General features: G+C 37.2%; 1 protein-coding gene across 10 annotated transcripts in view; it reads left to right on the plus strand.

The window, feature by feature from the left end:
- Positions 1 to 26,594, plus strand: part of FAM117B (family with sequence similarity 117 member B) — a 92,426-nt gene that overhangs the window by 56,517 nt on the left and 9,315 nt on the right. For 7 of the 10 annotated variants that reach the window (XR_015724755.1, XR_015724758.1, XR_015724754.1 and 4 more), the window contains exons 5-7: positions 1,797 to 1,940; positions 3,433 to 3,658; positions 5,780 to 5,900. Coding sequence is in view for 2 of the 10 variants with exons in the window: in XM_087862805.1 (XP_087718931.1) it covers positions 1,797 to 1,940; positions 3,433 to 3,658; positions 5,780 to 5,900 (491 nt within the window). In the remaining 8 variants the exon portion in view is untranslated. Of the gene's footprint in view, positions 1 to 1,796; positions 1,941 to 3,432; positions 3,659 to 5,779; positions 5,901 to 13,524; positions 17,467 to 19,874; positions 24,070 to 26,594 lie in introns of those variants that run through there. The other 3 variants (XR_006781214.2, XR_015724750.1, XM_045806524.2) reach the window with 3 other exon arrangements.

Genomic DNA, 26,594 nt, shown 5'->3' on the forward strand with positions numbered 1-26,594 from the left:
AGAGTCCAGGCATAGGTAGGATGAGTGCTTGACAGAAATGTTATAATATGCTCTCCACTCAGACTAGTGAGCTGTAGATTTCTTTTAATCTCTGACTGCTTTAGTCTGAGTCCGTTTCCTGTCACCTCACTATTTCCTTTCTTATATTGGATCAGGTCCCCATGCTTACATAACCTTAATTATTCCCTTACAGCCTCCATCTTTAAATAATAGCCACTTTGGGGTTAGAGCTTCAATACACGCATTTTAAAGGGGACTCAGACATTCAGCTCATAGCACCAGCCTTGCTGAGTAAGCATCATGTCTGATCTAGACTCTTTTAGGCAGTGGCAATACACAGATGCCTAAGAGGCAGCATTGCTTACTCTTGGGCCCCGAGTCTCACTTCCTCTGCATGTGACATGGGAAGCACTGCAACCACCTCAGAGAGCAGTCTTGAAATCGAGATGAAAGGACATGTGGCGTCTGGCCCACGGCAGATGGGTGCTCTGTACACAGTAGCTACAACTTTTATTTTGTGTTTTCCCTATTATGCATTTTATCCTTAAAATAATAATTTCTTGTCTTTTCACAGTCTTTCTCAAGTATCATTTTCTTCTAATCTCTTCTCATTTCCCCCATTTTTAGTCCCTCTGTTCCCCAGTCTTCTCTCCGTACCCTCAAACTTTTCATATTATCTATTCTCTTTTCACTTCCATCTCTTCTTTCTGTCCACTCCAGATTGAAACTTCCTCTTGGCTTTTTTCTCCCAAATTTTCCAAGGAGGGAAATTTGCTTTTTCTAAGGATTGTTGTTGTATTATGCTTATTTTTAAAAAAATTTATTTTTAAAGGTGATCAGGAACAAAAGAGTGAAATAAGTCAAGCAGTGGAGAAATATAGGTTTAACATGAAGTTCTATATCAGACAACAGGGTTATATCCATTGAATGGAAACTAGTGATGATTAGAGGCCACCTTTGTCCCCTTGCCCACCTTCTCCTGAAAGAGAGGTTTTTCAAAGAAACCCCCCTAAAGGAAGGATGGGTTAATCATATTTCTTTACTCAATAGCAGGACAATAGGCAGGATGATCTTCTGGCACGCTCTTGCTATTAACTTCAGCGGATATCTCTCTAATTCTCATTTCATATTTTACTTTAAGTATCTTGTCAGGAAACCATGTAATATCCTTTAATTATGTAATCAGTTATTTCTTTTCAAAAGTAATGCTGTGCCAGTGGAAGAAGAGGAAAATGAGTTAAATAATTTTCTTTCCTTAACAAAACATATTAAAATCATCACAGTGGAAGTATAAATAATTAAATTTCACAGGAAAGTTATCCTCGTTTCTACAGTCTTGCTGCTATATGTGGACTTTGGGACTGATTTTGTTTTTTCCAACCAAAATATTTTTTTCTGCTAAATCACCTTTTAAAAAATTTTTCCCTGGAGTATAGATAATTGTGGCACTAGAGGACTTTTAAGTTCTAAAATCTGAACTCTGTTACAATCATAAAAGAATTTCTGAGATTGACATTCTTTCAGTATTTTCCTTTATTCCTGCTTTCTTTACAGTCCTCATAGATGTGAATACACTTTTGTAATTCTACTTTGGTTGTCTGGAGTTTGGGCTTTAAATAATATTTTGTGTCTACCAAGGAGCATGTTTGGTTACTCACGCTTTTTGTGAGGCCTGTAAACTTAATTTTGATTTATTTTAGAGTTATGAATGTCAACGGGAAGTATGCTTCAAACTAGAGAATTTAAAGGTAACATAGTAAAGCTCTCTTCTCCCTCCTCCACTGCTTTTTCTTCAGGCTCCTGTTCCAAAGAGTGCACTTATTCCAGTAATTCCTATCACCAAATCAACAAGCTCTCGGTTCCGGAATAGTGTGGAAGGATTGAATCAGGAGATTGAAATAATAATTAAAGAGACTGGGGAAAAGGAAGAACAACTTATAGTAAGTAATTTTATATCTTAAAATTGTCCTTCCGCATTAACTATTCTCTAATTCTTTAAAAAGTTACAATTTCAGTTTCCGTATTTACTTAATGTTTCTTCTTTTTCATTGAGAGAGAATGAAAATTTGTCTCTCTTGAAAAACTTCAACCTTAGCGAGTGAAAAGTTTTCATTTCTTTGCATCTCCGAGAAACAACTGATGCGACTTAAATTTAGGTCCTTGAACAGAAACTGCTTTTTGTTTATCCGTATTTAAAAATCACTAGACTGGATTTGCTATAACTCCATGTAACAAAAGTTTAGATTACAGATTTTTTGAGGAGGGAGGGATATGACTTCAAATACTTTCGAAGCATGAATCTGCCTGTTCCTTATTGTTTGATTGTGAATTACTATTTGTTTGACTTTATGATCATGAAGTGTAGTTCTGCATGCCTGTAATACACATAAGACATGGGGCACCTGGGTGGCTCAGTTGGTTAAGCGTCTGCCTTTGGCTCAGGTCATGATCTCAAGGTTCTGGGATCGAGCCTCGCATCAGGCTCCCTGCTCAATGGGGAGTCTGCTTCTCTCTCTCCCTCTGCCCCCCCCCCAAATAAATAAAATCTTCTAAAAAAAATATCTATAAGACATAAGAATGATTCCTACGTAAGACACAATGAGAAAATTCCTGTTTATATTTAAAAGCATGTCACAGAGTATATTTAAGCTTTCATTCTTCAGTGAAATGAGGAATTGGGGAGTTTGAAGTAGTATTTTATTGATGCTTAAGATAGCCTCTCCATGAAGATTGAAGATTGGTTTAGCTTAGAAAAACACAGCTCCCCACACCCTCTTGTCCATACCGTGTGATGGGAGTAACCCCCTGATGTAATAAAGGTAAATGAACCAAAGGTGTACAGGGAGCTGGTTTTCCTGCCAAGTGAGCCACTCAAGATTTCCTTTGAATGTTCTTCTCGATTTCCCCCTGTAATTACCTTTGCTACCATTAACCTTTCCCTTATTTACAAAGGTTTCTTTGGAAAAACTCTTTCAGGGGGATGTATGTGGGCAGAGGGAGAAGGTAACAGGACCTGTCATCAAGTATCATTAGTTTACACAGTGGATAACCTTTTCTTCTGATACAGAACCTAGGGTTATACCTAGATTTCTCCTCTTTTCTCCTTTACCATGGCAGTTCTTCACAAGTTTAAAAATATTTAGCACATGATAACTAATTCATTGTGATTTATCATTCAGCAAGCATTGACCACCTGTCATGTGCCTAACCCCCAGTCTTTGCATATGCTGCTCAGTGTTTAGTAGGATGGTCATATTAGACAGGGATGTCACTTATGGAACAGCACAGAGGCTTTTTTCTCTTTAGGCCTAATGAGGCATTTCTGATCTGTGAGTCATCTGGAACAATAGGGGAACGTTGATTTTGGGTGCATTCGTGGTGAATTTTGAAATCGATGACAAATATACATATGTTTTTAAAATTTTATAACAGCCGCAAGATATTCCAGATGGCCATCGTGCACCTCCCCCCCTCGTACAGAGAAGTAGCAGCACACGCAGCATTGACACGCAGACCCCCGGTGGGGCAGACAGGGGAAGCAACAACAGCAGCCGCTCTCAGTCTGTGTCCCCCACATCATTCCTCACCATCTCAAACGAAGGTAGCGAAGAAAGCCCTTGTTCGGCTGATGACCTGCTTGTTGATCCCAGGGATAAAGGTACAATGCAGGAGGAATTTGTTACCAGATAAACGAGCACCACCTGTTGTATCATTCATTCTCTTCACTTTGTAGTAGCACACACACACTTAAGGCTACGAAGGTAATTACTTTGACTTATGGTCTTAACATAGATTTTAAAAAATTGAAGTATAAAACCGTAAGTTTTACTGTGGTGCTCAAGTGATGGTCTAGTTGGGTGGGTTTATGGACTTTTGTTTGTACCTTTTTCTTTTTTTTCCTTTTTCTTCACTTGTTAATGCAAGTTCCTTATTAGTGAGAAACATTCTTTTTGGTATAAATGAACATTTGTCTTGAAAAGCACTTTGTTCTCTTTCACCTTAGTTGTCTTGTTTTTACTACCTTAGTATTTTTAATTGAACTTGAAACCTTCAAATTAATGTTTTTTAGAATCTCTTTTTGTGAAATTTCTAACAAGAATTAAGCTGATTTATGTCAATGCAAAATGAGTGTTGAAGGCAATTCTGTAGTAAAAGTTTGGAAGGCTTACTTACAGTACTACCTATGCAACTTAAAAGGTAACTTGGAGACTTAAGCTGTTTGAATATTAATTACTAATGTTCTTGCCTTTTAAAACAAACATGACCTGTCATCTGTCTATATCAGGGCAATATTTTGTTAGCCTAACCCAAGTTACTCTGTGTACTTGAGAGAAATAATATATTTGTAAATTCTGCCACTCAGTTTAGTAATTTATTTAGAACCTCCTACTCACAAGTGTGTTGAATGTCCTAAAAAGTTATAATTGGCCAGTACCATCCATCACCTAAATTATTGAGACTGTAACAAATGCAAAGAACATAAGATTTACTGAAGAAGTCAGTTAAAGCTTTGGGCAGTTGTAAATGTTATTATTTGGACCTTTTTTTACCAGCTTCTAGCTTAAGTAAAATATGGCTATTCCAGGCCAACACTCTTCACCAATTAAATCACAACCCCTGGGGGGTTGGATAAAGGTACCAATAGTTCTTAATGCTCCCAGGTGATTCCGGTGTGCACCAAGGTCTGACACTTAGAGAATTAAATCCTTTGGTTGGGCTGTGTGTTTCTTACAAGGAATCTGCATAATTAACTACTTTTATACTTATTGTTAGGATTAAAAGGAATGGTAAATGCAAACTATTTAGCACAGCTCCTGGTACTTAGTGCTCAGTCAAATGTAACACTGCCCGCCCCCCTTAAAAAACATGGCTATTAAAATCTGCCCCTTGTTTCTCAGACTTTCTACTTTAACTTCAGTAACAGGTTGGAACTCCATGTTTTTTGTGTAATGCTTTATTTGACTTTAGGAGACTGGTGACTAGTTAGCTTCTCTGAATTTCTTTTATAAGAAAAGGGCCACAGTGCTACTGCCTGCAAAAATTTTATAGCTTAGCTGACCCAGTCAGACTGAAAATTTAGAACACTTGGGTAACATATCAGGAATTTTAAGTTAATGTAGAAGCTGAGGATATCAACACTGAACAGGAATGCCACAGTTAAAGAAGTATTTGCTTTGATAAGGTTAATTTGGAAAGATTTCAGAACTTCCTTAGACTTTGAAGGAAGTTTTGGCAACTGAATAGAGATGGACCTCTTAAGTATGGAGAAGTTCTTAGGCAAAAGGAAGCCTTTGGCGTACAATGCAAGATGGCTCCTGACTGCCTGGGGCAGAGATTTTCACTGGAGGAGCAGAGAAATCAAATTGAGAAATTCTGAAGGGCAGGCCAGGAGGGAATTTGATAAGCAAGCAGTGACGAGGCATCTCAGTTACATGTCCTGGGAAGAAAGGAACTGGCATTTGAATCTGATTGCTGGGTATATAACACAAATAATGGAGCAAGATATCAGTGTTAAGTGCCGTGGATTAAGTGATATAGGCCTGAGCTGTAGGAATTATAAGTGGAAAAAAAAATTTTTTGTTTATGCATTTAGCAAACATTAATTATCTCCTCTTTAGCAGGTATTATGTCATGTCTTGGGGGGTGGTGTTGATGAATAAAACGCTGTTCTTGCCCTCAATAATTCATGGTGTGGGGGGAGGCCATGTGCAATTAACTATGGTATGACTGTACTTATGTGGTAGTAATTCTTAGTAATCCAGCATGCCATTTTTTGCAGAGAATGGGAACAACTCTCCTTTGCCCAAATATGCAACCTCACCAAAACCTAACAACAGTTATATGTTCAAAAGGGAACCTCCTGAGGGCTGTGAAAGGGTCAAAGTCTTTGAGGAATGTTCGTAAGTATCCCCCAAATAACTTTTATTATGAGAATTTTCCAGTAAGTTGAAGAATAGTAAGTAGATAATCATCCATATACCCACAACTTGGATTCTGTAGTATCATTTTGTTAATACGTGCTTTGTCTGTGCATGGTGGTGGTAGTTTTTGCTAAAGTGTATAGAAATAAGTTGCAGACATTATGACACTTAACCATAACTATAATTTAATATTTGTTTCCTCAAAGTAACTGTAATACTCCTACATAACCACAATATCGTTATCACACCAAACAAAATTAACAGCAGTGCTTAATATCAACTACTACCCAGTTGTTTTTCACATTTCCTCACTTATCCCCAGTGTGTCCTTTGTGGCTATTATTTTTGAATCTGTATACAGTCAACCTCACACATTGAATTTAGCAATATTTTTATTCAAGGTAGACCATCGTCTCACCTCTTGTGGTTTCCTTCTTTCAAGGGTTGAATTCCCTTCAGATTTTATGTACTTTTGATCTCTAGTTCTTTAAACAGTATTAGAAATATTTGGTCTGTCTGCATAGGAAATAGAATTCTATTACTTTGTAGAATCATGTTACTGTGATGAAGATAATGTAGGAAGCAGGACTTTAAATAGTGTCTAGTAGTGTTGGTATGTGATCTCCTATGCTCATATCTCTGCTGACTGGTACTCTAGGGAAGTACCATAATTTTAGACTCAAAATTTGCTCAGAATTAGCCTTAGTATTTTCAGTAGTGGTGGCTCCTTGCTTTGTAAGTGATGGCTACAGGACTGTAGGTATGTGTGAGACAGCAGATGAGGTAATGAACATTATTTGGGGGTGTGATGGTAGTACCAAGCCCTCACCTTCCAATCTCAGTATGGCTGCACGTCTAAGAGTCACCCTTCTGGCTTTTTCTCGCTTGTGAAACCTGAAACACAATGTGAAAATTGTTCAGTCTTCTCTGACTCAACGTCATTGGTCTTTTTCCTCCTTTATGAACATCTTGGAATGATGTTGAAATATGGCATCCTTTTGTTCCTCTGTGTGCTCCTCCTGTCAGTGCTTCCTTTAACCTAAATTCTGAATAATTTTACCACACAAAGAGCATTGTTTTTGAATTCCCTCAATTTCTATACTAGGAAATCCCAGCTGTCAGTCTCCTATCTGCTTTTGTGACAGTAATTGAAAATTCCGTTTTAGCAACTGCTCCCTCCCCCCCTTTCCATTGCCTACTATGTTAGTCTAAAAGCTTTTTACTGGTGCAAGCTGAAAATTTAAGCGAAATTTCTCCAGATCTGTTTCACAGACTCCCTGAGTCATAATCATTTGGGGTATGAATTGCAACTACAGATTCCCAGGCCCCATCCCAGGCCTAATGCATAAATATGGAGGGTAGGACTGGACTATGCATCCCTAACAAATACCTCATATTTTTTTTTAATGATTTTTTATATTATGTTAGTCACCATATATAGTACATCCCCGGTTTCCAATGTAAAGTTTGATGATTCATTAGTTGCGTATAACACCCAGTGCACCATGCAATACGTGCCCTCCTTACTACCCATCACCAGCCTATCCCATTCCCCCACCCCCCTCCCCTCTGAGGCCCTCAGTTTGTTTCTCATAGTCCATAGTCTCTCATGTTTCATTCCCCCTTCTGATTACCCCCCTTTCTTTATCCCTTTCTTCCCCTACTGATCATCCTAGTTCTTATATTCCATAGATGAGAGAAATCATATGATAATTGTCTTTCTCTGCTTGACTTATTTCACTTAGCATTATCTCCTCCAGTGCCATCCATGTTGCAGCAAATGTTGAGAATTTGTTTTTTCTGATAGCTGAGTAATATTCCATTGTATATATGGACCACATCTTCTTAATCCAGTCATCTGTTGAAGGGCATCTCGGCTCCTTCCACGATGTGGCTATTGTGGACAATGCTGCTATGAACAATTGGGGTGCATATGGCCCTCCTCTTCACTATGTCTGTATCTTTGGGGTAAATACCCAGTAGTGCAATTGCTGGATCATAGGGTAGCTCAATTTTTAACTTTTTAAGGGACCTCCACACTGTTTTCCAGAGTGGCTGTACCAACTTGCATTCCCACCAACAATGTAGGAGGGATCCCCTTTCTCCACATCCTCTCCAACAATTGTTGTTTCTTGCCTTGTCTATTTTTGCCATTCTAACTGGCGTAAGGTGGTATCTCAGTGTGGTTTTGATTTGAATTTCCCTGATGGCTAATGATTTTGAACATTTTTTCATGTGTCTGTTAGCCATTTGTATGTCTTCATTGGAAAAGTGTTCATATCTTCTGCCCATTTTTTGATTTATTTGTTTCTCGTGTATTGAGTTTGAGAAGTTCTTTGTAGATCTTGGATACCAGTCCTTTATCTATAGTGTCATTTGCAAATATCTTCTCCCATTCCGTGGGCTGCCTCTTAGTTTTTCTGACTGTTTCCTTGGCTGTGCAGAAACTTTTAATCTTGATGAAGTCCCATAAGTGCATTTTATCTTTTGTTTCTCTTGCCTTTGGAGATGTGTCATGGAAAAGGTTGCTTTGGCCGATGTCGTAGAGGTTGCTGCCTATGTTCTCCTCTAGAATTTTGATGGATTCCTGTCTCACATTGAGGTCTTTCATCCATTTGGAGTTTATTTTTGTGTACGGTGTGAGAGAGTGGCCAAGTTTCATTCTTTTGCATGTAGCTGTCCAATTTTCCCAGCACCATTTATTGAAGAGACTGTCTTTTTTCCACTGGATGTTTTTTCCTGCTTTGTCAAAGATTAGTTGCCCAAAGAGCCGAGGGTCCATTTCTGGGCTCTCTATTCTGTTCCATTGGTCTATGTGTCTGTTTTTGTGCCAGTACCATGCTGTCTTTGTGATCACAGCTTTGTAGTACAGCTCGAAATCCGGCATTGTGATGCCCCCAGCTTTGTTTTTCCTTTTCAGCAGTTCCTTGGAGATTCGGGGCCTTTTCTGTTTCCATACAAATTTTAGGACTATTTGTTCCAGTTCTTTGAAAAATGTCCCCGGTATTTTGATCGGGATAGCATTGAAAGTGTAGATTGCTCTGGGTAGCATGGACATTTTATGTTAATTCTTCCGATCCATGAGCATGGAATGTTTTTCCATCTTTTTATGTCTTCCTCAATGTCTTTCAAGAGTGATTTATAGTTTCTAGAATATAGGTCCTTTACGTCTCTGGTTAAGTTAATTCCAAGGTAGCGTATGGTTTTTGGTGCTATTGTAAATGGGATGGATTCCCTAATTTCTCTTTCTTCAGTCTCATTGTTCATGTATAGAAATGCAACTGATTTCTGAGCATTGATTTTGTATCCCGCCACGTTACTGAGTTGCTCTATAACTTCTAATAGTTTGGGAGTGGCTTCTTTTGGGTTTTCCATATAGAGTATCATATCATCTGCGAAGAGAGACATTTTGACTTCTTCTTTGCCAATACCTCATATTTTTTATGTCCAGTTTGCAGATGCTGGCTTAGACTTTTCCATGAGAGTTCTTAAGACATGGAATCATTTTCTAAGTAAAAATGAAGTGGTCCAAGTAGACCTTTTTGGAGTTGAGCTCATTGATTTACTCATTGGTAGTTCAAATTGTCCAAATGCTGGGGTGCCTGGGTGGCTCAGTCAGTTAAGCACCTGACTCTTGACTTCAGCTCAAGTCATGAACTCCGGGTCTTGGGGTCGAGCCCTGTGTGGGGTTCACACTCAGCATGGAGTCTGCTTGGATTCTCTCTCCCTCTGCCCTCCCCCCCCGGCTTGTGCTCACATGCTCGCATGTGCTTTCTCTCTCTCTCTGAATAAGTAAAACCTTTTTTTTTTTTTTTAAGATTTTATTTATTTATTCGACAGAGATAGAGACAGCCAGCGAGAGAGGGAACACAAGCAGGGGGAGTGGGAGAGAAAGAAGCAGGCTCATAGCAGAAGAGCCTGATGTGGGGCTCGATCCCACAACGCCGGGATCACGCCCTGAGCCGAAGGCAGACGCTTAACCGCTGTGCCACCCAGGCGCCCCTGAATAAGTAAAATCTTAAAAAAAAAAAACAAAAAAACACCCAAATGCAGAGAAATCGTTGATTGGCTCAAAAGCAGTTTGAATTCTTTTTATAAATGACTTTGAGTGAATATTTGTTGTGTAGGTTGGTGTCCTGTGGTATCTGCCTTAAACTCTTGGATTTGGAAAATTTCTCAGGACTTAATATCTGAGCTATGTATATAATGATACATTATTTGTATCTAAAGGGAGGGAAAAATGGATAGGGGTGCGTGTATATGGATGGATAGCTAGATCAAAGAAATAGAAGGTAAATTCTAATATCTTACATGTTTTATGGCATATCCATCTGTTATTAGAAGGTAAACTTACTCTTGAAAATGTACATAGTTTGTTATACATTATACTGATACAAAGGACGTGTAGCATACAAAAACTTATTTTTTAAGCATTTTCCTTACGTTTCAAAAACAAACGAACAGCAGTAACCTAAGAGTGGACTCCTTAGAGGTAATTTTAACTTTCTATCAATAAAACAAGTCACTCAAAGTCTAAAAAAATTAGTCTCTTTTGCCCTACCTCTGTCAAAATGAGAGCAAACCCCATTGGGCACACTAGCAACAAACAAACGTAGATAATTGGTCCTAATTCGAAATTTTAGCCTGATTTAAACATTCTTTGAAGAATATTTTTCTCTTTAAGTCTTAACTTCTGATTTAAAGGGAACCTGAACTGGGAATTGGACTGGGGTGAGGGCTGATCTCTGGTTTCTAGAAATGTATGTTTATTTACCTGAAAGAAAATAGGTGGTTGAATTTAGACCCAGAATTTAAACCACATTTTGTACTCTCAGTCTCTATATTCTTTGTGATACCGTACATACCATAGCCATGTCGTCTACACTTAGTCCTTTCTAAAGAAAGTCAAATATGCTATTTCTTTCATCAAACTAATGAATTCTTTGGTCTTAGTTACCTTAGATTCCTAGATATTATGGCCTCTTTGCAGTATAGAGGTATTATTAAAAATATAACATGACCCTCCCACTCTCCCTCCTTTCGATTATAAGTAACATGGACCCACCATTTTCTTTGCTGATAACTTATGGCTGCATTAAAAAAAAATAACACAAGCTTTTAAAAAAAAACAGGAAAGAAATCCTTGCATCAGTGTAAGAATACCTAGAATTACTATGCAGCCCATCCATCGGTTTTTCAGAAAGTTAGTTCTTAAACAGTTATATCTGTTTTGAGACACAATCCTTTTGGAATAATTTCTTAAGGAAAAATAAAAATTTAAAATTAGTTCTGAGATTTTTTTTTTCTATTTATGGTTATTAAGTTGAAGAAAGCTTTGAAGCGTACGTAGTATTAGTACTTGTGGCTTCTATTAGCATAGGTATATACTGGTCTTCTACCCCAGTGGTGGATAATTTGTTTCTTGGGTAGTATGCTTCTAGAAAAATGTTAGAGGTCAGGAATGATTCCTCTCGTTAGGTTGGGGTGGCAACTGGAAAAGGGGACAAAGGAAGGTTTTTTTGTGTTTTTTGTGGGTTTTTTTTTTTTTTTTTTGGTAGGGGAGATTGGTGCTTTTTACGGTTAATGTTTTGTTTGATCTTGGTGTTAGTTTGATAAGTTATTACTGTTTATATTATTTTGTGTGAGATCTATTTTAATGAAAGCAGTAAGGAAGTTAAGTGATTTTTAACAAGATAACCTCAAAAAAAAATTAACTAAAAACCTAGGCCTCATTTGTAGGAGAGTGTAAAAATTGGCTTTTTCCCCCTAAGAATGAAAGGTATTTCTAATAATTCCACCTTCAGAAGAAAATTCAAGCATTTTTTAATTATAGAAACCTAGCCTCAACCGCCTGTCTTCTTTAAGGAATTGAAAATCAAACTGTCATATAGTAAAAATTGGGAAGTGTGTGCCCTTCTTATCACTAATCTGTCCAAATACACTTGTGGCCCTAAAAGTACTTGACGTTTCCATTGTACATTGGAACAGTGCACCAGTAAAACATCAGTTAAATGATTGCTTTGTTCTTAAATTATTATATTTGTCAAAGCTGTCCTTGGGTAGTATTTGCTATTAATAAAATCTGCCCACAAAAAGCATTGTCTGCTTGGAGTTTTTTGGGAGGGGGCACCATTCCCCAGGTCTGTTTATTAATTTTTTTTAAGCTTTTATTTATTCAGTTGTTAGCACAGGCAGGGGGAGCGGCAGGCAGAGGAAGAAGAAGGCTCCCCACTGAGCAAGGAGCTGGATGTGGGACTTGACCAGGACCCCGGGATCATGACATGAGCTGAAGGCAGATGCCTAACCGATTGAGCCACCCAGGTGTCCCTGTTTATTAATTTCTTGCACCTCAGCTCAGATGTTACTTCCCTTGTAAGCCTTCTTTCTACCTAATTCTCCCTCTTCCTCTGTGTCACAGGTTATCCATTCCCCTGTGCTACTTTAAACCTTTTACAAGCCATTTTTATCACATATATCAGACCCTTTTCAGGAGTTCTTGACCTTTTTTTGTGCTATGGACACCTTTGGCAGTGTGGCAAAGATTAGGGATGCTTGAAGTAATTTATAACTTCTCTGAATAACGTTTAAATGCAGAAAACATGTAAGATTACAAACGGGATTAATTATGTTGAAATATGGTTCTGTTCCCAGTACCTCCCTTCCCCCAAGAACTACATACTCAATCTGTCTCCTTGTAGATTGTTTCATTTTTGGGTCCCCAGAATCTAGTGCAGACTTGGCACACTTTAATTTTAATTTTTTAAATTTCTTAGGAGAGATGAGAACCATACTTTTATCACATGATCATATTACCTTTTCCCACCTGAATCTTGATTTACTTAAGTTCTCCCACCTTAATTTCTTTTTAATTTTGTGGCACTTCCATGTTACTTTAACAATTGAATTTTTAATATCTTTATTTTCACAGAATACTGTTAATACTAGTACCTCCTTTTCCAACCACTTGGGTTAGTTTTCAGGAGCACCTGGAGACAGGAGGGGACAGCGATTAGTTTTATTTTGATTTTACATTTGTTATGTTTCTCAGAAACCATCATGGTTAAAAAGAAATTGTCTCAGTCAAAGAGATTTTTAAGCACGCTCGAAGAGAAAACTCATGCCTACCAAAGTTTAGTCATGCAGTGGTGGAATTTAGCAAAAGATGGATATTGCATGTCATTAATTTACTTGCCTTCTCCCTTCAAAATAGTATAGGCTTTGGAAAAATTGTAGTAGTGGAACATATTTTTGTCTTTAAACATCTAGAATTTCTTTTGCTTTAGGAAATTCTTTATTCCTAATGGCTGTCTTAGGACATCATTGCAATGAAGTGATCGTCAGCCTGAGCCACCTGTATGGTGCACTGGGCTCTCCAGGGAACTGCAAGCAGCAGAGATGAATGATGTCCTTTTGGCATTCTGAGATACATATTTTGAATTATGTGTCTAAATCCACTTTGGCCCATAGCATTTGAAGTTTTTGATATAATTTCAGTGTTGTATTCATGTATCTGTAGGTTATCTGTTTAGAAAAAAAATAATAAAAGAACTTACTTCCAGTGATCTGTGACTTAAAACTACTGGGTTGTCTGTTCTGTGCCTAGGCCAAAACAACTCCATGAAATCCCCGCCTTTTACTGTCCTGACAAAAACAAGGTGAATTTCATTCCTAAAAGCGGCTCTGCCTTCTGCCTGGTCAGCATCCTCAAGCCACTCCTTCCCACACCAGATCTTACCCTCAAGGGCTCTGGTCACAGTCTGACAGTTACCACTGGCATGACAACCACTCTGCTGCAGCCGATTGCTGTAGCCTCCCTGTCGACAAACACAGAGCAAGACCGAGTCTCTCGAGGAACCAGTACAGTCCTGCCGTCAGCCTCTCTACTTCCACCACCAGAACCAATTGAAGAAGCTGAAGGATAGGCCACAGGGCTGTGTGGCCATTTTTCTGGGCAACTGAGAACCTCCTCAGATCATTTCATTGTGATAGCATCGCGAGCTCCCGGTTGGCTGTGAGGTACTCCAGCGTTCGGTTGTGACGAGTCACAGTATGGCTTCTGGAAGAAGGCAGCGCCCTCTGATGGCTTTGCTCACTCATGAAGGCCAGCCCTCCTTGCTTAGCCTGCTTTTTCTTAAAGCACTGGTTAAAACAAGAGAGGTCTCATTCTTTACTTTTGGAGGGCTGATATCACATCATTTTTTGTTTTCGAATTAAACTTCTTTAAAAAAAAAAACACAAAACTGATCCCTGCAAACATAATTCCTGAAGGGAGACATGAATGATGCTGCAAGAACCATCTTTTATATGAAAATGACTATTTTATAATACCAATGTTACATTTTCTGAAACGTAGCAAACAGGATGTTCAAAGATTCTTTGGTGGCCTCTTGTTTCTTGTTTCCCTTTCTAGATGTGTGCTTTTCTCAGCTGTTTTCAGCTTTGGGACCAAAGGGATTGTTGACATTTTCCCAGCAATCTTAATCTCATGACTATGTTCTTCTCCCAAACAAGAATTGATAGGTAAATGCATTGAACAAATATATAACAAGAGATAAAAAGCAATATTAATTTTTAGTACATTATGTGATTTATGTTTTTTGATGTCAGAAGTTTGTGCTTTGGGTGAAATACTTGTAAAACTGCTGTTTTCTTCACTACACCTGTACACATTTCACCATGTGGTCAGAAAAATTATAGTCTGGAGACAAGTGCTTTAATATGTTCTCACCCATCGTTGGAACTTGGTTGAAAAGTCAGTGAGCCAAAAGGAAACTACCCAGTGTTGATTGCTAGCTAGGAGTAAGGAGCCCCTTTGGTTCTCTACAAAATACTTACCACATGATCTCCCTTTATCATCACTGTATCATAGTTCCAGGAGGTCCTAAAATGACTGTGCATGGATTTCCTCCTTTGCTTTTGTGATGTTGTTGTCTTGTGGAATTGGTCAGGGTTAGTAGTTTGCCAGGAGTGTAATCCATTGAATAGCAATCTGTAGTCACAGAATCTTGCGACTGACATTTTCTTTACGGTGGTTGGCACTGAGATATGTTGCTTACAGATTTTGTTAGTTTTCCCTCCAGCATTCCACACAGTGGGAAAGACAGGCCAGGAGAGCTTTGGAGCATATAAACAACAGGGATCTTTGAAAAATCCATACAGTTTTGGATTTAGGCTCATCTTAATACAATCACTGCCAGTATCACATGACAACGGTATTTCATGTTTGTGTACGTGGTTGTGAAATTAAGGAGCAGCTCTTTTTAAAAATGAGTTTCAGCAAACAGTATTGATAAAAAGCATCCTTCTAAGATCTTCATATACTACCTATGATGCAATAATTTAATGTTCCTATACATATTATAGGGAGAAAAATTTTAAATACTTGTAAAAGGGATGTAGTTGAGAAGGTTTTAATATGTCAGTTTGTTTGGACATATACCATCAGAGGAAACCTAGTGGTAGCAATAAATCTTTTGAAAGGACTTCTTATACTCATGCACCTTTAAAACATCTAAGTAATTTAAATTATGCCCTGTAAAGTTTAAAATGGAGATGTATTTAGGCAAATTAGATAAATTCAAACATTTGAATAAGTCTGTGAGGTTTCAGTTTGTAGCACTGATGAATTTTGGTACCTTCTCCATCCAAAACTAATTTACTTGGAATTAGTACGTTGTGGCTTCTCAATCAGTAAATCTCAGTTATTCAGTATCTAAATTTTCTGGTTGGTTGGTTTCTTGGGAACCTTGATTCTTTGCCTTATTTGTTATGTGTCTTGACTTTACCATTTCACCACTGAGAACTGCTCTATCAAAAGTACAGAAGAAAAGGTAAAACTCATCAGGTGAGTTAGTATGAATAGTAGGAGGAGGAAGTTAAAAACAAGTTTTAACAAAAACACTCAGTTTTTGGATTACTTGAATTCCATTAAATCTGTTTTTTTCTTTACACTTATTTTCTTCTGTCCATTCCTGTAAAAATCACAAGGGTATTTTATAACTAAAATGCCACTTTATAAACAGTTTTCCCCTTTACTCTGTTGTGCATATTCGTGTAATCGCATCTTTCTGTAGAGTTTCATATATCCTTAATCTAAAGTAATTTAAAACCGGAATGGGAGAATAAGTTTAAGAGTTATTATTTACATAGTCTTATAAGTGGAACTTTTAATGTTTGGTTGTAAGGAGAATGTGAATTTTCAGGTAAATTAATTGTATGGCAACCAAACATATCCCTTGGGTTTGGGAGAAATAGAGCCTGAGATTTGAAAGAAAGACAAAAAGGTACAAGGTACAAAGAACTCTAACTGCCAGTGCCAAAGGGCTAATTTTTAAGCATATGAGCTTTATTGTAGTCTTGAAAAAATATTAACCATAGGTCCATTCAGCTCTTTTGCTTAACCCTTAGTTCACAGATGGCTGATTTTTTAAAAAATGGATCTACTTTCAAAAGAATATTTTCTAAAATTACATTCCATAATTATCTTGTTATTCCATAGAAAAGTGTACAGAAGATAAATTAGAATAGCTTCAATGGGAATATAATTTAAAGTTTTAAATAAATTTATTTCCATTGCAGTAAAAGAAATAGGTGGCATGTATATTTTGGCAAAAGGAGCTATTCTCTGTTTATTTACTTTGTCTTAAGTTTCTTAAGTTATTTTTTACTCTTGATTTCTTCCTCATGGTGATGAAAACATAAAAATTTATTGTTTCTGTCATGACTAAGTCTATTACTTGTCACGGCTTTTGTTAGCAGTTATATTTTTAAAATACCTATTCTGCCTCTTTGGTTAATATGATGAGCATGGATGCCAAAATTATTTTTGAACTAGAGTCTTCATTTTGTTTAAAATATTTCTTACTACTTCTGACAAGCCAAATCAGCCTTTTAGAAGGTGCTATTGCTAACTGTGGAGTAACTGGCAACAAGAAAGGCTTTTTTTTTTCCCTCCTTTTTTTCTTTTTAATGGTTGGCTTTTACTGGAAAAGAAATATTTTTTAAAATGGCAGAATTTATAGCCTTCTCTATGTCCAAGATTAGGGCTGGGTTGTCAAGATTTTCTTCTGTTAAAGGAAATAAAAGAAAAATTGCCATTATTGAATTCAGTTTACTGTTCTAAAGATTCATTCCTTAACGCTTGGAATTTTGATGTCTCAAAACCAGACCAATGGAAGTGCTGAATTTGCATTAAAAAAGCTAAGAATACTTCGCACTTTAAGGTTTAAGTTTACTCTGCTTAAATTAATGATAAGCAGAGCAGTCCTGAACAATATTTTGTTTATACAATCCTGTTGAAGAATATAATTTATGTTTTTTTTGAAGTCTGTATCTTCCATCTGTTTAAGCTGTGTAAATCTTTTTAAAATGCAATTTTTAAAAATTTTGTTTTTCTAACAAAACTCTCCCAAAAAAACCCGCAGCATTTCCAACGGTGATAAATATTGTTATTATGTACTTATGTATTCCCTGTATCTGACACTTACTGCTGCCTCACAAGAAAATAGAACTTTTATGTTAAAAATAAAGTCTGTTCTTCTTGAGAGTTTTTTTTTCTGTGTACTTTTACGAATGTTGTCTCAATTCAGATTTTCTTTTGAGACAGTTCTAGCCTGAAATAACTTATATTCTTTTTCACAAATGTATAGAAAAATGAGTGTGTCTAGGTAGCAGGATATATAATTGTCAGTTGTTACTTCCTTGCTCTCTCTTTACTCGCTGTAGGACTTAAAGTACCTGATCTTTGTGGTAAGTGGTAAACACGCTGAAAGAGAATACGTGTTTGCAAGTAATTCATTCCTTCATCGACTGTTAGCCTGGTACAGTCACTTCATTTTATCCTAAGTACACATAGAGGATTTTTTCCTTTTGTTTGGTAATTCACTTTTTCTAAATCAGCTATGTTCTTCCATATATACAGTGGTTTATATACGCAAGGTAGTTGTTCAGGCTCGGGTTTAGTCAGTATGTACAGAACAGAACTAGTTAGGTATGCCCCAGTGAAGGCTGCATATGGTGTATATATAACACGTAGAAAGTAAAAAAGTCACCACAGCAGTCAGTCATAAAGAGTGGTCATCAAATTACATTGTAAAAAATTCTAAAAATTATTTGTGGGGGGAAAAGTTAACTAGAATTTGGGGATACCTAATGAATATATATTTACATTACAATGTAACGTAGCATCAAATGCAAAGAAAATCTCAAATTGGTTCCACATTTTCTGTTTTTTTTTCCTCTCAGTCTTTCCCCTCCATCTTTAAAGAGGTTGAGAGGAAGAATTTTTTTTTTTTAAGATTTATTTATTTTAGAGCGAGAGAGCAAGCAAGCGTTGGCGGGGGTGGGGGGGGGAGCAGAGGGAGAGGAGAGTGAGAGATCTCATGACCCTGAGATCACGATCTGAAACCAAGAGTAGGTTGCTTAACCAGCTTGCGCCACCCAGGCTCTCTGAGAGGAGAAAATTTAGACCTTAAGTTGGGTGTTCCTCTCTTCTCGCATTTATTTGATTTTTTTTCTTTGATTCATTGAATTTTTACCACACCCTTAAACAAAACTTTTTAGGTCTATAATCTTCCCAACTTCAATTGCTTTTAAGTGGTTGGGTGTGAGATATAGTATCCTCTTCATAGCAGTTCCCTGTCAATATACATCAATATCAGTTTTTTTCTTTGCTAAGATAAGGTGTGCTTTTAAAGTCCCTTTATTTTAAAATTCTACTAGAACATGGTGCAATTATACAAATAGCCTGTGTATCTCTTTGGCTTAGTGTTTTTCAAACTGGGTCTTGAATGTAATGGATCTAGCCAATGTTTTGTTTTGTTTTTTAATGAAGCAGAATAGAAAAAATAAGTATTCATACATAAGGAGAGTATTATTTGTGTATAAAACTTTTGCTAGACATTAGGTTGTAATGTAAAATCAGTTTCGTACTGTGAGTCAGAATTTGTGTGCATGCCTTTGGGTTGGTCTGGTACTTAACACAGAGATGAGACTAGAGTCTCTAAGACATTGTTTCTAATTCCCTTTAGTAAGTATCTCCAGATTGCTGGTTTTGTAAAAATACTAGTCTTTTCTGCAGTTTGCATCTTCCTCAAACTGAGAATTCACCTCCATATACTCCTTGTTTGATTTTGTATGCTAATATGGATTAGTCTTGCTAAATCACGATGTTTTGTAGACTACTGTCATGGAGTCTTCTCCATGTTATTTTTCTCCAAAATTATTTTTGAGATCATTGGGATAATTCAGAGGGAGTGCAGAAAAAGCCCTGAATTTAGGGCCACAATTTGGGTACCAGTTCTGGCTCAGAAGCTTAATGGTCATGGGATCTTGAGCAAAGAAGTCACCTTTTTAAGTTTCAGTTTTCTTACTGATGAGATGAAGGGAATATTGCTGTCCGTTAAGTGGCTATTGAATGTGTGAAAATAGCTTAACTGATAAAACTGGAAGCAAACACTTGTTATCTCCTTTATATTTTGTTAGGTCAGTTTATTCATTCCTTAAGAAAGCCAGAAGTTTTCAGTCTTAGGAAATGGTCCCATGTAATTCGTTTTAGCTTATAAAGTTAAAATACAGTTAACCCTTGAACAGCACAGGTTTTTTTCAATAAATATTGGAAAAAATTTTTAAGATTTTTTGACAGTTTGAAAAAACTCACAGATGAACTGCACAGCTTAGAATTATAAAAAAAATTAAAGGTATCTCATGAATGCATAAAATATACGTAGATAGTAGTCTGTTTTATCATTTACTACCATAAAATATACACAAATCTATCATAAGTTAAAATTTATTAAAATTAAGTTGCACACACAACCGGACATGGTGCCGTTTGTAGTCAAGAGAAATGTAAACAAATGTGAAGATGCAGCATAAAGTCACAGCTGCGTAAAATTTACTGTAGTACATACTGTGTTACTGTAGTAATTTCATGTATACCTGTTGCTATTGCAGTAAGCTCAAGTGTTGCAAGTATCCTCTTAAAATGCTGTGTGACACTAGTCATCATGAGAAGTTCATCTTTCCGTAAGTTGCTTATGGCAGTAAAAAGTGATCTTGCCGTTCTCATGTATTTTTTCTTGTTAAGTGAAATACCATAAACCTTGATAACACCATGGGACTCATAAAGTGCCACTACATATGCTGGAAATTCTCTCAAGAAGCAGAGAAAAAAAGAATTGCTTGATAATGTACCATAGATTGAGATCTGAAGCTGCAGTAGCAACCATTTCAAGATAAATTAATCCAGTATATGGACCATTGTAAAAAAAAAAAAAAAAGCAAAACAACCCCCCCAAAAACCGTAGCTACATCAGCAGGCATGAAAACCTTGCAAAACACCTTTTTATCTTGTATCGAAAATGCAGCTTTTATGTGGGTGCAGAATTGCTGTAAGAAAGGCATATCTATAGACTAATATACTAGAAAACCTGAAGTTATTATATGACAAAGTGAAACGAAAATGAAGGATCCAAAGCTGGAGAATTTAATGCCAGGAAAGGATGGTTTGAGAATTTAATGCCAGGAAAGGTGGTTTGGCTTAAAAAAAGTCAAGATAACAGAACACCTTCTGGTGACCAAGAGGCAGCAGATGAGTTCCCAGACATCGTTAAGAAAATCATCATTAAGAAAATAATTGACGAGAAAGGATATCTGCCTGAACAGGTTTTTAATGCAGATGAAAGTGCCCTATTCTTGGGGGGGAAATGCCATTAAAGGACATTTAATAGGAAGAAAAGTGAGCACCAGGATTGAAGGCAGGAAGAGATAAGCTAATTCCACTTTTTTGTGCAAATGTAGTTGGGTTTATGATCAGGACTGCCCTGCTCTATAAAGCTGCTAATCCCCAAGTCAAGGGAAAAGATAAATGTCAGCAACCAGTTTTCCGGTTGTACAACAAGAAGGTCTGGACAATGAGAACTCTTTTTCTGGATTGGTTCCACTGATGCTTTGTCCCTGAAGTCAGGAAGTACCTTGCTAATGAGGGACTGCCTTTTAAAGTTCTTTCGATATTGGACAATACCCTGACCACCCTAAGACCCCATGAGTTCAGCACCAAAGACATCAAAGTGGTCTACTTGCCCCCAAACACAGTCTCTCTAATTCAGCCTATAAGTCAGGGGTCATAGGGACTTTTTTTTTTAAGATTTTATTTATTTGTCAGAGAACACAAGCAGGGGGAGCAGTGGAGAGAGAGGGAGAAGCAGGCTCCCACTGAGCAAGGAGCCCGATGCAGAACTCGATCCCAAGACCCTGGGATTATGACCTGAGCTGAAGGCAGACGCTTAACTGAGCCACCCAGGCGTGCCAAGGGACTCTTAAGGCTCAGTACACACTGTACTGAATGGAAAACATTGTCAATACTATGGAAGAGAACCCTGATAGAACATCATGAAAAGCTTGAAGGATTGCACCACTAAAGATGGATGGCATCACTGTAACAGAAAAAACGGTGAAAGCCATGAAACCCAAAAGAATAAATTCCTACTGGAGAAAATTGTGTCCAGATGTTCTGTATGACTTCACAGGACTTATGCCAGTCAGTCAAGGAAATAATGAGAGATTATGGATGTGGCCAACAAAAAAAAAAGGGGTGTGTGTGTGAGTGTGTGAAGAGTTTAAATATACGGATCTTGGAGAAATTCAAGAGCCAGCAGACACCACACCAGAGGAATTAACAAAAGATCTGATGGAGAGGAGTGCTTCCGAACCAGTGCCAGACCACGAGGAAGAACATGGAGAAAAAGTGCCAGGAAACAGATCGACATTTGATAGTCTGGCAGAAGGGTTCCGCTTATTCAAGACTGCTTTTCACCTGTTCATTCCATGGACCCTTCTATGATACACGGAAACTAAAGCAAATGGTGGAAGGAGGATTGATACCAAATAGAAATATTTTTTAGAGAAATGAAAAAGCAATGACGTCGGAAATTACAATGTTATTTCCATACAGTTAACACCGAGTGCGCCTGCCTCTCCTGCCTTGTTGCGCCACCTAGAGGCCAGGAGATCAGCCCCTCTGCTGCCCTGCCAGCGTGACGATGAGGATGAAGACCTTTATGATGCTTCCACTTCGTGAATAGTAACTAATCATTGTGCCATGCTCTTAATAAGCTTAACTATTGTGTATGTTGTATCTTCATGTGAAAATCTAATAATTGTATGGCAGGGACTGCATGAGACATTTTTGTGTCATCGTCATTGCCTACGTATTCATTGTGTAGAACATCACGTGCGAGACTTCAAGTGGATAGCCTGTCTTTACGTAGGCGTAAGGTGAGTGGTATTTAATATGAAATTAATGTGTTTTGTTTTATAACATTGTTTTCAAGAATTACATTACAGTATGCTTCTCATAATTGGAGCGGCTGTATCAGCCCATCGTCGCAAGTAAGTGGCATTTTTTAGAAAGTACTGTTTCCAGTACCATATTATGCATGACGTGACTACTTAATATGTGTGCCATAGAAATAGAATGACCCGTTCTTAGTGCATAGGCCAGGCTACTAGTGACGCAGTCGTATGGATTATACTAGGCTACTGTAAAGCAGTCCTACTGATGCTGCTTCATTCTCAGTGCAGGAGTTGTTATGTCTATAAGTAGGAATTATTTTCACATTATCTTCATTTTTGATGTCTGGTGTTAGTAATCCATAGCATCTACAGTGTCTTGTGTAAGACTTGATGTAGGTACTTGACAGTTGATTAAACTTGTAAACACATGACATATCAATAAATTATAGTATAGTACTACAAATGTCTCATATCTCTTAATATTTTCATTTCTCTAGCTTCATTGTAAGAATGCAGTATATAATATACAAAATGTGTTATTCTTACACCTTCTGGTCAATAGTAGGCTATTAGTAATTCAGTTTTGGGAGAGTCAGAAGTTACACACGGACTTTCAACTGTGCACTGGGCGGGGGTGGGGGGGGATGGCTAACTATCCTGCACTGTTTGAGGGACAACTGTATAGTCAAGGATATTGAGCTGAAATCATAATAAAAATAGGTAACACTATTGATAGTTTACCAAGTCCCAGGCACCTTATGATAACTGTTTACCCTAATCTTTATAATAACCCTATAAAGTCAAACAGTGCTATTTTTAGTATCTTATAGATGACCAAATTGGAATTAGATGAACTCTTACGTGGTCATCCGGGAAATATCAGAGTCTGGCTTTGAACCAAGTCTGACTGTAGGACTCAAACACAAAGCCTTACTGCTACTTCCTCCATAAAGTGACATTAAATTAAGTGTTCAGTATCATTGCAGATTATGTGCCATTGAGCCATTGCCTTGTTTTCCTTTGCCATCCTCTTCGTTACTTCAGCTGTTGGCAGCTTGGCAGAGAGCGAAGAGAAACTATGCTGGTTAGACACCAATTCCTTACCAAAGAAGTTACTGACACAAATCCTCAAGCTCTTAGTTTTATATTTCACTACTGTAGAAATTCCAGAAAAATATTTTAACTTGGGGAGCACAACTTTTAGAGAGGCAGAAGCTGACTTCAATCACATTTTTGGTAGATTTTTTTTAAACCTGAGCTTTTGAGGAAGAGATTTATTTATTTTATTTACGTAATCATGATATGTGCACTCCTTAATCCCCATGCTCTATTTCCCCCATTTTCCCTACCCACCCTCCTTCTGGTAACCATCTCTATAGTTAAAAGACTGTTTCTGGGTTTGTCTTTTTTCCCTTTTGATCATTTCTTTTGTTTCTTTAATTCCACACATAAGGGAAGATCATATGGTATTTGTCTTTCTCTTATTTCACTTAGAATTATACTCTGTAGCTACACCCATGTTGTTGCAAATGGCGAGGTCATTCTTTTTTATGGCTGTATAATGTACCATTGTGTACACACATACATACCACATCTTCTTTATCCACTCATCTATTGATGGATACTTGGGCTGCTTCCATAGTTTGGCTATTGTTAGTAATGCTGCTATAAACATGGGGGTGTATATATCCCTTTCAATTAGTGTTTTTGTATTTTTAGGGTAAGTATACATCCTTACCAACACTTGTTGTTTCTTGTGTTTTTTATTTTAGCCATTCTAACAGGTGTGAGGTGATATCTGATTGTGGTTTGGATTTGCATTTCCCTAATGAGTGATGTTGAGCTTTTTTTTTTTTCATATTTCTTTTGGCTGTCTGGATGTCTTTTTTGGAGAAATGTCTGTTATAGGGCTCCTGGGTGGCTCAGTCAGTTAAGCATCTGTCTTCCACTCAGGTCATGATCCCAGGGTCTGCCCAGTGGGGAGTCTGCTTCTCCCTCTCCCCCTCTCCCCCTTTCCCTGCTCCTATTCTCTCTCTAATAAATAAATAAAATCTCTAAGAAAAGGAAAAAAGAAATGTCTGTTATGTCTTCTGCCCATTTTTAAATTGGATTATTGATTTGTGGGTATTGAGTGATATAAGTTCTTTATATACTTTGGATACTAACCCTTTATCAGATATGACATTTGCAAATACCTCTTCCCATTCAGTAGGCTGCCTTTTAATTTTGTTGACTGTATCTTATGCTGTGTAGAAACTTTCTATTTTGATATAGTCCCAGTAGTTTATTTTTGCTCCTATTTCCGTTGCCTCAGGAGACCTATCTAGAAAAATGTTGCAGTGACTAATGTCATTGAGATTACTGCCTGTATTCTTTTCAGGTATTTTTACAGTTTCAGGTTTCACATTTAGGTCTTAAATCCATTTTATTTTTGTGTATGGTGTAAGAAAGCAGCCTCCCCCCCCCTTTTTTTTGCATGTTGTTGCAAGTTTTCCCAAAACCACTTGTTGAAGAGACTTTTTCCCATTGTAATTCATTCCTCCTTTGTCTAAGATTAACTGACCAGATTATTGTGGGTTTATTTCTGGCTTTTTTGTTCTATTCCATTGATCTATTTTTTTTTAATGCCAATACCATACTGTTTTAATTACTACCACTTTGTAATGTAACTTGAAATTTGGAATTGTGATACTTCCAGTTTTTTCTTTTTTGGGATTGCTTTGGCTATTCAAGGTCTTTTGTGGTTCCATACAAATTATAGAATTTTTAGTTCTTTGAAAAATGCTGTTGGTATTCTGATAGGGATTACATTAAATCTGTAGAATGCTTTGGGTAGTATAGACATTTTAACAATATTTGTTCTTCCAACCCATGAACATGGAATTTCTTTCAACACTATTTCATAGTTTTCAGAGTACAGGCTGTTCACCTCTTTGGTTAAGTTTATTCCTAGATATTTTATTGTTTTCAGTAAATGGGATTGTTTTCTTAATTTCAGTTTTTGCTGCTTCATTATTAGTATGTAGAAATGCAACCGATTTTTTCATTTATTTTGTATCCTGTGACTTTACCAAATTCATTTATCAGTTTTAGTAGTTTTTTGGTGGCGTCTTCGGTGGAGTCATGTTATCTGCAAATAGTGAAAGTTTTACTTCTTTCTTACCAATTTGGATGCCTTTTCTTTTTGTTGTCTGATTGCTGTGGCTAGGACTTCCAGTACTATGTTGAGTAAAGGTGGTGACAATGGACATCTTTGTCTTGTTCCTGACCTTAGGGGAAAAGCTCTCAGTTTTTCACCAGTGAGTATGATTTTAACTGGGTTTTTCATATATGGTCTTTGTTATATTGAAGTATGTTCCCTCTACACTTACTTTGTTCAGGGTTTTGTCATGAATGGATGTTGTACTTTGTCGAATGCTTTTCCTGCATCTGTTGAAATGATTATATCATGTTTATCCTTTGTCGTTTATGTGATGTAACACGTTGAGTGATTTGCAAATATTGAACCACCCTTACAACCCAGGAATAAAATCCCACTTGATTGTGGTGAATGATTTTTTAATGTATTGTTGGATTTGATTTGCTGCTATTTTGTTGAAGATTTTTGCATCTATAGTTCATGAGAGATATTAGCCCATAGTTCTCTTTTTTGTAGTGTCTTTATCTAGTTTTGGTATTAGGGTGATTGTGTCCTCATAGAATGAATTTGAAAGTTTTCCTTCCTCTTGTAGTTTTGGGATAGTTTGAGAAGAATAAGTATTAACTCTTCTTTAAATGTTTGATAGAATTTGCCAGTGAAGGTGTCTGGTCCTGGACCTTTGTTTTTTGGGAGACTTCAGATTACTGATTCAATTTCATTGCTGGTAATTGGTCTGTTCAAATTTTCTATTTCTTCCTGCTTTAGTTTGGGTAAGTATCTGTTTCTAGAATTTTTTTTTTAATTTAAATTCAATTAGCCAACATATAGTGCATCCTTAGTTTCAAATGTAGAAATCAGTAATTAATCAGTTGTGTATATAACACCCAGTGCTCATCACATTACGTGCCCTCCCTAATTGCCCATTGCCCAGTTACCCCATCCCCCAACCACCTCCCCTCCAGCAACCCTAAGTTTGTTTCCTGTAGTTATGAGTCTCTCATGGTTTGTCTCCCTCTCTGATTTCTTCCCAGTTTTCCCTCCCTGCCCCTATGACCCTTTGCGCTGTTCCTAAAATTCCACAAGTGAAACCGTATGATCATTATCTTTGATTGACTTATATAGCTCAGCATAATACCCTCTAGTTTTATCCACGTTGATGTAATTGGTTTTCATCCTTTTTGATGGCTGAGTAATACTCCAGTGTCTGTGTGTGTGTGTGTGTGTGTGTGTGTGTGTGTGTG

The sequence above is a fragment of the Ursus americanus genome, chromosome 1 (genome assembly GCF_024610735.1).
Source record: "Ursus americanus isolate L20-20 chromosome 1, mUrsAme1.1.p, whole genome shotgun sequence".
In the NCBI taxonomy this organism is placed as follows: domain Eukaryota; kingdom Metazoa; phylum Chordata; class Mammalia; order Carnivora; family Ursidae; genus Ursus; species Ursus americanus.